This window comes from Eubalaena glacialis, chromosome 4 (genome assembly GCF_028564815.1).
Source record: "Eubalaena glacialis isolate mEubGla1 chromosome 4, mEubGla1.1.hap2.+ XY, whole genome shotgun sequence".
Classification (NCBI taxonomy): Eukaryota; Metazoa; Chordata; class Mammalia; order Artiodactyla; family Balaenidae; genus Eubalaena; species Eubalaena glacialis.
In genome coordinates, this window is record NC_083719.1 from 168,497,713 (window position 1) to 168,511,474 (window position 13,762).

The 13,762-nt window shown below is 36.0% G+C and overlaps 1 protein-coding gene across 1 annotated transcript in view; it reads right to left on the reverse strand.

Annotated features, from left to right (window-relative positions):
* Positions 1-2,194: 2,194 nt before the first annotated feature.
* ZNF879 (zinc finger protein 879) overlaps positions 2,195-13,762 on the reverse strand; it is a 52,508-nt gene continuing 40,940 nt past the window's right edge. The window contains exons 8-10 of the mRNA XM_061189011.1: positions 7,249-7,375; positions 6,716-6,811; positions 2,195-3,576 (exon numbers count right to left, since the gene is read on the reverse strand). Of these exons, the coding sequence (XP_061044994.1) occupies positions 2,195-3,576; positions 6,716-6,811; positions 7,249-7,375 (1,605 nt within the window). The remainder of the gene's footprint in view (positions 3,577-6,715; positions 6,812-7,248; positions 7,376-13,762) is intronic.

Genomic DNA, 13,762 nt, shown 5'->3' on the forward strand with positions numbered 1-13,762 from the left:
TATTACTCCATGTACAATGAATGATGACATTCTTCAAATAAGTACATAAAGAGCTTTTCTTTTTTTTCTCTATTTTTTCATTATAGGCTAATTTTATTTTACTTAGCATGTTATAACCAATTACTGTGATTATTCTTTTTGATGTTTAAATTGTCCTAAATTTGACCTGTGGGAGCTCCTTTAAATTGTCCCTGAGGTCTTTCTGACATTATCCCATTAGTCTCTCAGTGCTTTGTTTCATTAAAAAATATTCCAGGCATACCTTACATTTTCCATGTTCCAAATATGGAATCAGCCATTTCTCCAAGAAGCCCTAGTTCCTTTTAGTGGGAAATGGCATTTAGAAACCAAAATCTTCGTACTAAGTTTGATCACTGCTATTGGGTAATCAAATATGTTTTTATCTAGAATATCTTGCAAATGGCTCTGTATGATGTTAAAAACGGGTTTAAAATCTTCATTTTCCTTATAAATACACTTAAATATATAAGGAAACACTTTTTTTGGCCGTGCCATGCAGCTTGCGGGATCTTAGTTCCCTGACCAGGGATGGAACCAGGGCCATGGCAGTGAAAGCACTGACACCTAACCACTGGACCACCAGGGAATTCCCAAGAAAACACTTTCTAATGAGCTAAGACAAGTCAAATGCTGAATGCTTGAGTTTAATTCTAAAACCTTTCTCAGATAGAGAGTTCTAGATAATTTTACTAGAACAATTTTTTGAATGATACCAATTGTGAAAGTAAAATATAAAATTGGAGGAAGTAGGCCCAGGGGAAAATGAAATCTTTCTAAAAAACATGGCAAATGTTTGGATAACCAGTTTAAACTGATGATTAGAATGTTTAATAATAAAATATTCATGTATCACTTTACACAAAAGAAGTCCTAAAAGATGTGTAACAAAAATAAACAAAAAGGCAATCTTGTATGTGAAACCCCCAAATGCAGTTTCACCATCCGGACCTCATCTGGGTTTCAGGATTTATGTACAGTTACTAAAAAAGCAGGTATAATGAGGGACATATAATAAAAAGGAAAAACATGATTGTAAGTCAATTATTAGGATTAAAGGCAGGGGGAACCTGTCAAACATAAAAATAAAACTGATAAAATTAATGCAATTGTGCCTAACCAGTTTACAAAACAAATAGCTTTGGGACTTGGACTCTTGGGATTTGAGGTCGGAAATGAACCTAAAATTACCACAGAAAACTGAAGACCTAGATTCTAGTCTTAATGCTACTCAATAAGCTAAATTTCTTCATTAGTAAAATGAAAGGCTATAAATAAACTAAATTAAAATCTCTCCTGGCTCTAATGAGCTACCAGGTGTATAATCAGATTCTGGAAATATATCCCTTCTGCAACCTACAAGAGAGTATTTGCATGACAGTCTCTCCACTTGTTTCAGTTTACTCCAACTTCTAAAGACTATTCAGCAATCATATCATATCAAATTAAGAAATAACAGGAAAAGGAAGAGACGTCACTGGGCAAAATTTTAATTTTCAAAACTAAATTCTAAATTAATAAAACCACATTTTTCAATCATCAAAGACTTTTGGGAAAAATATACATATAATCCAAAATTCTGTGTATGTGTGTATATATACACATGCATACATACACATTTATGTGAATATATGTATAAGTATAAATTGCTGGTGAGGCAGTTCATAAAAAGTGAGCTTGATTATTTCCATGTGAAAATCTAAATTTAAAGAATTCTTTTCTATCTTTAGCTTCTCTTTATGAAAGAAAGCATGTCCTACGTCTGTCTGCCATTTTAGAAAATAAGGCCCCATACTTATTCACGTTATTAATAACTCAATGATTGTTTTTAAAAGAAAATTCATATTGAAGCTTACTGTTAGAAAGGGAATAAAGTCTAATGAAGGAAATAAAACTTATATTCCATTATTTTCATTTTTTTTGAACTTAGGCCTTTTACATTTTTCTATGAATTTAAAATTTTTATGTTTTTAGAAACCTTAGAATTTACTGGTTCTTATAAAAGTTGACAAGTCAGTGCTCTTAATATTCGTTGATTAATTTTACCATTACTTAATGGTAACTATTTTCTCTAGAAGAAGAAAAAGAAAGACTTGATCTATCAGAAGTCTGTGCCCTATTTATTATTCTCCTGATTATTCTCCAATGAGAAATCTTAAAGTATTTGAGAGATGAATTAAACCTCACAAGGCTTATCTCCTCTAAGAAATTCTCTGATCCCATATTCCTTCCATTTATAGAGTTTTTCTTTATTGTGAACTTTTTTGTGTCTACAAAGGTTTGATCTGTAACTGTAGGCTTTCCCACATTCCATACATTTATAGAGTTTCTCTCCAGTATGGATTCTCTCATGTTCAGTTAGGAATGAATACTGGCTGAAAGCTTTTCCACACTGATTACACTGATAGGGTTTCTCTCCAGTATGAATTCTCTGATGCCTATAAAGGTTAGATTTGCAACCAAGGGCTTTCCCACATTCTCCACATGTGTAAAGTTTTTCCCCAGTATGAATTTTCTGATGCTCATTAAAGGATGAATACTGGTTGAAGGCTTTCCCACATTCATTACATTGATATGGTTTTTGTCCAGTATGAATCCGCTGATGTTCAATAAGGGTTGAGATGCGAGTGAAGTTTCTCCCACATTCCAAGCATTTACACAGTTGTTCTCCAGTATGAAGCCTCTGATGTTCAGCCAGGGATGTAAACTGGCTGTAACTTTTCCCACATTCACTACATTTATAGGGTTTCTCACCGGTATGGATTCTTTGATGTCTATGAAGTTTTGCTCTACAATTGAAGGCCTTCTCACATTCTCCACATTTATAGAGTTTCTCGCCAGTATGAATTCTCTGATGTACAGTGAGGGTTGAACACTGGCTAAAGGCTTTACCACATTCCTTGCATTGATAGGGTTTCTCTCCAGTATGCACTCTCAGATGTTTGATAAGGGTTGAACTACTGCTAAATGCTTTCTCACATTCATTACATTTGTAAGGTTTCTCTCCAGTATGAATTCTCTGATGGGCAAGAAGGGATGATCTGTGGCTGAAGGTTTTCCCACACTCATTACATTTGTAAGGTTTCTCACCAGTATGAATTCTCTGGTGTTCAATAAGATGTAGACTCTGGTTGAAGCTTTTTCCACATTCATTGTAAATATGAGCTTTTTCTCCTGGGTAAATCTGGAAACATCTCATTAGATCAAAATTCTGTTTAAAATCTTCCCCAAAAGTATAATATATATTGGGTATCCTTTCTATAGGAGCACTTTGTTGTCTAACAAGAACTGTATTTATAAATAAGCCTTTCCCTAATTCAAGACTTGTCTGGTTTCCAGCTTCACTGATGGTTTTTTTGTGTGAGGCCATCATTTGCCTGAGAGATTTCTTCTGTTGCTCTTGCTGTCTCCTGCCCTCAAATTCCAAAGCTTCTCCAAACGTGACATCCAAGTGACCAAACTTAATGGATTTTTTCTTTATTATTCCCTGAGATGTTTCTTCTATAGAAATGTCCTCTTCGGGAGGCAGTGCTTCTATTTCAGGCCACGTCTTGAAACCTGTAATAAATCAGAAGAATTAATGGCTCCTCTGCTGGAAGAGATAAACATGCATCAGTGGGACAAAAAAATTGGCAATGATACATATAAAAGAGGTTTGATACCATCTGATCTCAAATATAAACTTGAATCTGGAGAAAAACAAAATGGAATGAAAGGAGAAGTAAATAGGTTAAGGAATAGTGTGGGAGAATATAGTGGACAAATTAACAGTGACAGTGAAGACACTGCCACTTGAGAGAAGTAAAGGCAGGAATCTTTTGAGACTAATGAAAGTCTACAAGAGATGTGAAGTTCTGAAGTATGCCCAAGCCCCAAGCTCAGATCTGATTCTAAGTGAAAAGATTTAGCTTGAGCTGATTCTAAGAAACTCTGAGTTAACACTTAACTTACTTTAATCAATACATGATTGAAAATAGATTAAAATTAGATCACTGTAATTAGGTAATTGTATGTACTTAAATAAACTATACAACTTAAGTAAAATATAGGTTATTTATGTTAATAAAATCCATCCAGCTTTAGTATTAAAATATATTTTATTGAAATTAAATAGGAACAAGAAATATAGGCTATAAATCTGTATACAAATATAGATTTTTCTTAATGATCCATGGGAAACCTAACAGTTTGGATTTTCAAGGATCAACCAAGGTACTTTCTCTTTTTATCCTTTCCCACAATATGACCTTCCCTGCCCATCTAGAAACTTACCCTACTACTCTAATCTCATTTACTTACAGAAACTCAATTATTTAAGCCTAAATAATCCACCTCTTTCTTAGAATTTCAAAACACATTTTCAAAATATTTAATTACTTAACTTATATATATAAAGTCTGTGAAAATAATTCAAGTATTTGTTCAGGGAGAGCAGTGGATATGTCTTATGATGATTTGTTAATTCCTTATTGTGTACAAGACAAGTACACAATTAGAATATCTTAGATAAAAAAAAAAAATGAACGAGCACAGGGAGTGAGGGGCAAAAGTTATTCTGAAGGGCAGGTGACCTTGAAAATGAAAAGAGATTCTCTCTTCTCTTACTGGACACCTGAGACTCAATCAGTCATATATTGAACAAATACTGAATAATCAGCAATGATAATATGAAATAATAAATGACCAAACAGTAATAGTTCATTTCTCCATGATGTGAGACGCCTCAACTGCATAATTCAGGTTTGAGGTTCAGAGAATGAGGATACAAATATCAACAATATTAGTAAAGAATGGTTGTATGAAGGAAGATGGACAAGAGAGATGGGTTGGATTTCAATAGAAAAAGAAAAGAGGACCCTGTGAGTCAGAAAGAAGGCCTGTCAAAGTCATCTGTGGGGAAAGTAAACCTATTTAGGGGAGGCTTATTGACTAAAGAAGGAAATCCAGGTTGGACTTAGTTAAAATTTTGGTTAAGCACAGTGAGGCCAAATATAGAGTTACTGAATAACTAGTAGAAGAATTTAGAAAAATCTAGATAACAGAAGGTGTTATAAGTTCTTAGACAGATAATAATAAGACAAAAGTGGTCATATTTGGTAAACTGAGCAGCTTGGATCAGAGGAAGGACAGAATTGAATCTGAAAAATAATGTAGCTGCAATGATCTGGCTGGACTGAGTACTTTGAGCCTCACTGGCACTGAGTTAATCACAGAGGCAACTCAATTCAATTAAAATTGAATTTCAAAAATTTAAAAATATTACTAAAGCCAATATATTAGATGCTAGAGGCACAAAATTCAAAGACCTGGCCTCTCCCTTAAATATGCACAATCTTATTAGAAAAATAACTAATACTAATAAATATAAACACAATAACTATAATTCATCATGATAGATACCATAATGAATGTGCTCAAAGTATGTAGAAAGTGATATATGAACACAAATGATGGAAAAATTAATGCTGACTGGGAAGTAGGAAAGATAAGGAAAACCTACAGATAAGAGAGGCATTTTAGGTAGACAGATGGATCTTGAAGGATAAGTAGTCTTCCAGTGGATAAGATGGAAGAGGTGACTCAAGCTGAAGGAATAACACACAAATGATAATGAGTACGCAGATATGGCCAGAACACTGAGCTGAAGTGGAAGTGGACATTGATGAGACCATAAAGAATCACAGATTAAAGGTTAAACCACAAAGACGGAAGCAAAATATTGGCAAATCTATGTCATATGGTGAATAGAAATGACATTGGTGATCTATTTAGGCTTCTTTCATCAGATTTCAGCTTTCTAGCTCTGTGACCAAAGTACTTTAAGATCTCTGATACTCTGTTCCTTCAGATATAAAAAGAAGTATATAAATTTGATCATCTTTAAGTGATCCTCCAATCCTGACAACCTACAGTTTTATGATAAAGACCAACTAAATTAGACTAGGCTAGAAGACTGGTCAGCAAACTATGGATCTCTGGACCAAATTCAGCTGCCACCTGTTTTTGTTAAGTCCTATTAGAATACAGCCACACCTATTCATCTAAGTACTGTCTCTGGCTGCTTTTGCACTATAACCACAGATTTAAATGGTTGCAACAGAGACCTTATGGCCCCCAAAGCCAAAATATTTACTATCTGGCCCTTTATAGGAAAAGTTTGCTGACCCCTGGACTAGAAAGGCTACAGTGGTTATGTTAATGACAGCTGATTGAATATAATAGTGGGAGATGACAACCCAGTCTCCAAGAAAATAAAAGGGAAATGTTAAGAAATCAGAGACAAAGGAATGTTGACAATACTTTGAAATATGTGGGTGGTAAAAGAAATGAAAAAAATTATAAAAAATTCAAAATATGGCAGAAGGTGTAAAGTATTTAATATCTATCAGACATGAACATGTGTTAATGCAGATGGAAAGAAAACCATGAAGACCAAGAGGCCAAAGATGGTAGAAGAAAGTGAGTGAGGCTGCAAAAAAAGGGAAAAGGAAAGAGAATGCAGGGAGTGGTATGAGAAGGAAGATGTCAAGACAAGGACCTTCTTGATGCAAAGAAAACCATTACAACCAAGGAGCCTTGTCAAGGGGTCCTGAGCATTTCAATAAGGCTCAGAATTTCCAGGAAAGTTTTCGGAGCACTCCTCATGACCTGCTCATGTATAAAGACACTCGTGCCCACCCCCCAGTCACTTACTCACCTAGGCAGATATCTTGAGGGATTTCTCTTTCCACCATACAGGGATCTTCTCCATGTTGCAGCTGGCAGATCAACTTTGGCATTGAAAATGGAATCCCTGCTCATGAGTAAGGAAATGGAGTTTGAACAAATGGCATGAAAAGCAACCCCAGAACTCACTAACTGGAGCCTACAGGGCAGAGAAGGCAGCATAAGCACTCCTGAGGGGGACTGAGGCCTTCAGCGGGATGGAGGAAACAATATAGGGCCCTGGCTATGAATCCCTCTAAGATGGGAGTCCTATATGCTTTTCAGAATCTAAACTGGGCTCTAGTCATTGGAGTAGGAGGGAACTGATCAGGAGGTGGGGCGGGAGGAAGGCAGACGGTGAACAGCAGCATGAAGGGCATCACAACAAACAGGTACACTTTCAATTCTACAGAGATTTGTCCTTTCCCAGGGGCACACAGGATAGAAACCTGCAGACTCTGAACCTCAGAGGGAGCTCTAAAGTGCTCCCACGGCAGACTCTCCATGACAGGCAAGGCTCCTTACCCAGCGAGACCAGGGTGCTGTAGTTCTCCAGCATCACCTCCCGGTACAAGGTTCTCTGGGCAGAGTCCAGGTGCAACCACTCGTTCCGGCTGAAGAGCACAGCTATATCCCTAAACGTCACTGACTCCTGTAATGGCAAACCCATTCCTGTTTACCCAGGAACATCTTCTCCTCTGGAAGACTTGGTAAGAAGGTGACACTGGGATGTGTAGCAACCATTCTGAAAACGTCTCAGGATTCTAAATATTTCAAAGCAACTATTTATGTTATTTTTGGAACCACCCATCAACAATTAAACAAATATTTATTGAGTACCCACTTGGAGCAAAGACACATGGCATGTGCTGTGATATGGAAAAAAGGACAAATTTCCTGCCAAGAGGGAATTTATATCCCACCCTGGGATCTGTCAGAGTAACTGAACACATCCATTTACCTCCCTCCCACTCAAAATCCAAATTAAATGAAAGGAAAAAAATCAGAGAACATTTAGAGCAGTGCTGGAAAACTAGGGAAAATATCATTAGTAGAACAGAAATAAGGAATTTCTGAGACATAAAGCAAATAATAAAAATAATATTAGTTAATGTTTATTGAATACTTACATGTTAGGGATTATGATAGAAACTTTGTATACAGTGACCCATTTAAGTTTCACAGACATTCTATTAGGAAGATACTATAATTAAACCATTTTGCAGATAAAGAAACAGTTCAGAAAGGTTACAAAATCTTCCCAAGGTAATACTGTTAGAGTGATGGAGCTCCTAACTGAATTCAGATAGACAGATCTCTAAGATATATTGTCAGATGGTTTCCATTGACTATGAAAATTAAAAGAACCAAAGTACCTGCAAGACTATAGAGGTGCAAAAGGGAACTGCTGAGAAGGTAAGTTCTTCCAAGAGAATCCCAGTTAAACCCCAAAATGTAAGAAAGCAGAGGTTGGACAGCCACCAATTCTTGTATGAAAGAGTCTAAGGGAGTAACAGTACAATGCTTAGTGGGTATTTTGTTGAGAATCTATCAAAATGTAAAAGGTATATTACTTTGACCTTGCATTTCTAAATACTTCTAGGATTCTACTACAAGTAATAATCACACAACTGTATAGGGATATTTGTTCAAGGATGTTAACTAAAACATTACTTTTAAGTTAATGGTTATGGTAGGCTGAATAATAAACCTGTAAACATTATACATATGACAAAGGGACTCTGAGGATCTACTGAAGGGTTTTGAGAGGGGGCGATTATTCTGGATTATTATCCAGGGGGATCTATAACGGTCCTTATAAGAAGAACACAAAAGGAATCAGAGTCAGAAGAAGAGAAGGCTATATGATGATGGAGGCAGAGACTGAAGTGATATGCTTTGAAGATGGTTGAAAGGGCCATAAACCAAGGAACATAGGGGGCCACCAGAAGGTGAAAACAAGGCCAGGAAACAGATTTTCACCCCAGAACCTCCAGAAAGAACCAGCCCTGCTGAGAACTGGACCTTAAGCCAGTGAAAATGATTTCACACTTCTGACCTCCACAACTGTAGGAGAATAAATTTATGTTGTTTTAAGCCATAGAGTTTGTGGTAATTTGTTACAGCAACAATGGGAAACTAATACAATGGTGAAAATTTGAAGACAATCTACGTTATCTATCAATAAGGGAATAGATAAGCAATTTATACTGCATCTAGTCCATGAAATGTTATATAGCCATTAAATAGAATGAGGTAGATTTGTATGCCTGACCTTGGAATTTGACCGTGATATATTACTGATTCATATGAAAAAGCAAGCTGCCAGTCTATATGTGTCGAAACATTCTTTATCTATATATGCATATGTGCATACAAAAATATCTGGAAGAATACAACAAGCTGTCCACCCAGATTCTTCTTTGATATTTTAGAAAGGGACAGAAAGGCAACCTTTCACTTATTATTTTATACCGTTCAATTAGGCTTACATTTTTTTACAGGGTGTATGTTTTGAAATTTTTTTAGATTCCACTTTAATTTACATGTTCACCTTTAGCTATACCTCTTTGCATTTTTAGTGGTTGCTGAGAATTATAATATACATTCTTAATCAGGAACAAGACAAGGTTGCCCACTCTCACCACTATTATTCAACATAGTTTTGGAAGTGTTAGCCACAGCAATCAGAGAAGAAAAAGAAATAAAAGGAATCCAAATCGGAAAAGAAGAAGTAAAGCTGTCACTGTTTGCAGATGACATGATACTATACATAGAGAATCCTAAAGATGCTACCAGAAAACTACTAGAGCTAATCAATGAATTTGGTAAAGTAACAGGATACAAAATTAATGCACAGAAATCTCTTGCATTCCTATATACTAATGATGAAAAATCTGAAAGTGAAATTAAGAAAACACTCCCGTTTACCATTGCAACAAAAAGAATAAAATACCTAGGAATAAACCTACCTAAGGAGACAAAAGACCTGTATGCAGAAAATTATAGGACACTGATGAAAGAAATTAAAGATGATACAAATAGATGGAGAGATATACCATGTTCTTGGATTGGAAGAATCAACATTGTGAAAATGACTCTGCTACCCAAAGCAATCTACAGATTCAATGCAATCCCTATCAAACTACCACTGGCATTTTTCACAGAACTAGAACAAAAAATTTCACAATTTGTATGGAAACACAAAAGACCCCGAATAGCCAAAGCGATCTTGAGAACGAAAAATGGAGCTGGAGGAATCAGGCTCCCTGACTTCAGACTATATTACAAAGCTACAGTAATCAAGACAGTTTGGTACTGGCACAAAAACAGAAATATAGATCAATGGAACAGGATAGAAAGCCCAGAGATAAGCCCACACACATATGGTCACCTTATCTTTGATAAAGGAGGCAAGCATATACAGTGGAGAAATGACAGCCTCTTCAATAAGTGGTGCTGGGAAAATTGGACAGGTACATGTAAAAGTATGAAATTAGAACACTCCCTGACACCATACACAAAAATAAACTCAAAATGGATTAAAGACCTAAGTGTAAGGCCAGACACTATCAAACTCTTAGAGGAAAACATAGGCAGAACACTCTATGACATAAATCACAGCAAGATCCTTTGTGACCCAGCTCCTAGAGAAATGGAAATAAAAACAAAAATAAACAAATGGGACCTAATGAAACTTAAAAGCTTTTGCACAGCAAAGGAAACCATAAACAAGACCAAAAGACAACCCTCAGAATGGGAGAAAATATTTGCAAATGAAGCAACTGACAAAGGATTAGTCTCCAAGATTTACAAGCAGCAGCTCATGCAGCTCAATAACAAAAAAACAAACAACCCAATCCAAAAATGGGCAGAAGACCTAAATAGACATTTCTCCAAAGAAGATATACAGATTGCCAACAGACACATGAAAGAATGCTCAACATCATTAATCATTAGAGAAATGCAAATCAAAACTACAATGAGGTATCATCTCACACCGGTCAGAATGGCCATCATCAAAAAATCTAGAAACAATAAATGCTGGAGAGGGTGTGGAGAAAAGGGAACACTCTTGCACTGTTGGTGGGAATGTAAATTGATACAGCCACTATGGAGAACAGTATGGAGGTTCCTTAAAAAACTAAAAATAGAACTACCATACGACCCAGCAATCCCACTACTGGGCATATACCCTGAGAAAACCATAATTCAGGAAGAGTCATGTACCAAAATATTCATTGCAGCTCTGTTTACAATAGCCAGGACATGGAAGCAACCTAGGTGTCCATCATCGGATGAATGGGTAAAGAAGATGTGGCACATATATACAATGGAATATTACTCAGCCATAAAAAGAAATGAAATGGAGGTATTTGTAATGAGGTGGATGGAGTTAGAGTCTGTCATACAGAGTGAAGTAAGTCAGAAAGAGAAAACAAATACAGTATGCTAACACATATATATGGAATCTAAGGGGAAAAAAAAAAAAAAAAGGTCATGAAGAACCTAGTGGCAAGACGGGAATAAAGACACAGACCTACTAGAGAATGGACTTGAGGATATGGGGAGGGGGAGGGGTGAGATGTGACAGGGTGAGAGTGTGTCATGGACATATATACACTACCAAATGTAAAATAGATAGCTAGTGGGAAGCAGCCGCATAGCACAGGGAGATCAGCTCGGTGCTTTGTGACCACCTAGAGGGGTGGGATAGGGAGGGTGGGAGGGAGGGAGATGCAAGAGGGAAGAGATATGGGAACATATGTATATGTATAACTGATTCACTTTGTTATAAAGCAGAAACTAACACACCATTGTAAAGCAATTATACTCCCATAAAGATGTTTAAAAAATATATATACATTCTTAGTTCTTCATAGTGTATTTAGAGCTAATATATGATTTCTCATAGAATGCAAGAACCTTGCAAATATATGGTTCTTCTTCATGCTACAGTTATTACAAAGATTTTCTCAGTTCAGGACTCATCAGACAGCTCTGAGACTACTCATGGAAGGCAAAGGGTACAATGCAGCAAAATAAAGACTGTGCAAGAAAGTCTTTATGGAAGTCAGAGATATTCCATGTGCAATCTCCCCTTATCCACACGCACAGACTATGCTGTGTCTCTGGAGCTATATAAGAAATTTTGGTTTGGGGGAGCTCAAAGGAGAAACGCTCGGCAGGGGCCTTGTGTGTATCAAGCAAGGCTTGTCAAACCATATAGGCCAGCTGCAAACCAGCAGTAAAGAAGATGACCCCGGGGGTGGTCAGTGGCATTTAAAGACCACATCCACTTCCCTTATCTTGGCCAGGAATCAAAAACAGCCATCCAGGCATCCCTGGAGACAAAGACAGAGCTTTTCCAAAGATAAAGATAGAGCTTTTCCAGTCCAGACATAAATGAATTCTATATCCATGGTAGTTATATGCACTTACATGATAAACTCCATAACACAGTATTATACTTTTGCTTTAAACAATCCTATCATCTTAAAGAAACTGAGAAGAAAAATTAGTTATACATTTCTATAATATAAATATATTTATATTTATCCAGACAAATATAAATATATATATATTTATATTTATCTATTTCTAATACTCTTCATTTCCTTCTTAAGATTACGTCTGGTATTATTTCCTTTTAACTTGAAGAACTTCTTTTAGAATATCTTGTAGTGCAGGCCTGCTGACAATGAATCAGCTTTGTTTTCTTTTACCTGAAAATGCCTTTATTTCATCTTCATTCTTGAAGAATATTTTCATTGGTTATAGAATTCTGGGTTGACAGTTTTTTTCTTTCAGCATATAAAAGGTCATTATTGTTTTCTGGCCACTGTTGTTTCTCATGAGGAGCCAATGGACATTCAAATATTGATTCTCCGTATGTAATGTGATTTTTTTTTCTGTCTGTTTTAAAATTTTCGGTTTTCAGTGATTTGTCTATGACTTCTCTGCCTAATATCATAGGCACTAGCCACATATGGATATTAAGTGCTTAAAACGTGGCTAGTCTGAATTGTGATGTGCTGTTATATATAAAAGACACACCAGAATATTTACTAGAAAATATTTATATATACACAAGTACATATATATACATATGATATTTCAATAATAATTTTGTACTCATTACATGTTGAAATAATAATATTTTGGGTATACTGGGTTAAGTAAAATATTAAAGTTAATTTATCTGCTTCTGTTTATTTTTTTAATGTGACTACTAGAAAGTTTTAAAAAAATGTTTTAATTGAAGTATAGTTGATTTACAGTGTTGTGCCACTCTGTGCTGTACAGCAAAGTGACTCAGTTATACACATATAGACATTCTTTTTTGTATTATACACATATAGACATTCTTTTTTTATATTCTTTTCCACTGTGGAATATCACAGGATATTCAATATAGTTCCCTGCACTACACAGTAGGACCTTGTTGTTTCTCCATCCTATATATAATAGTTTACATCTGCTAATCCCAAACTCTCAGTCCTTCCCTCCCATACCCTCCTCCCCCTTGGCAACGACAAGTCTGTTCTCTATGTCTGTGAATCTGTTTGTTTTGTAGATAGGTTCATTTGTGCCATATTTTAGATTCCACATGTAAGTGATATCATGTGATATTTGTCTTTCTCTTTCTGACTTACTTCACTTAGTACGATAATCTCTAGTTGCACCCATGTTGCTGCAAATGGCATTATTTCGTTCTTTTTTAAGGCTGAGTAGTATTCCATTGTATATACATACCACATCTCCTTTATCCATTCATCCATCAATGGACATGTTTCCATGTTTAGGCTATTGTGAAGAGTGCTGCTATGAACATAGGGGTGCATGTATCTTTTTGAATTATAGTTTTGTCTGGGTATATGCCCAGCAGTGGGACTGCTGGATCATATGGTAATCCTATTTTTAGTTTTCTGAGGAACCTCCACACTGTTTTTCACAGTGGCTGCACCAACTGACATCCTCAGCAGTGTAGGAGGGTTCCTTTTTCTCCACACCCTCTCCAGCATTTGTTATTTGTAGA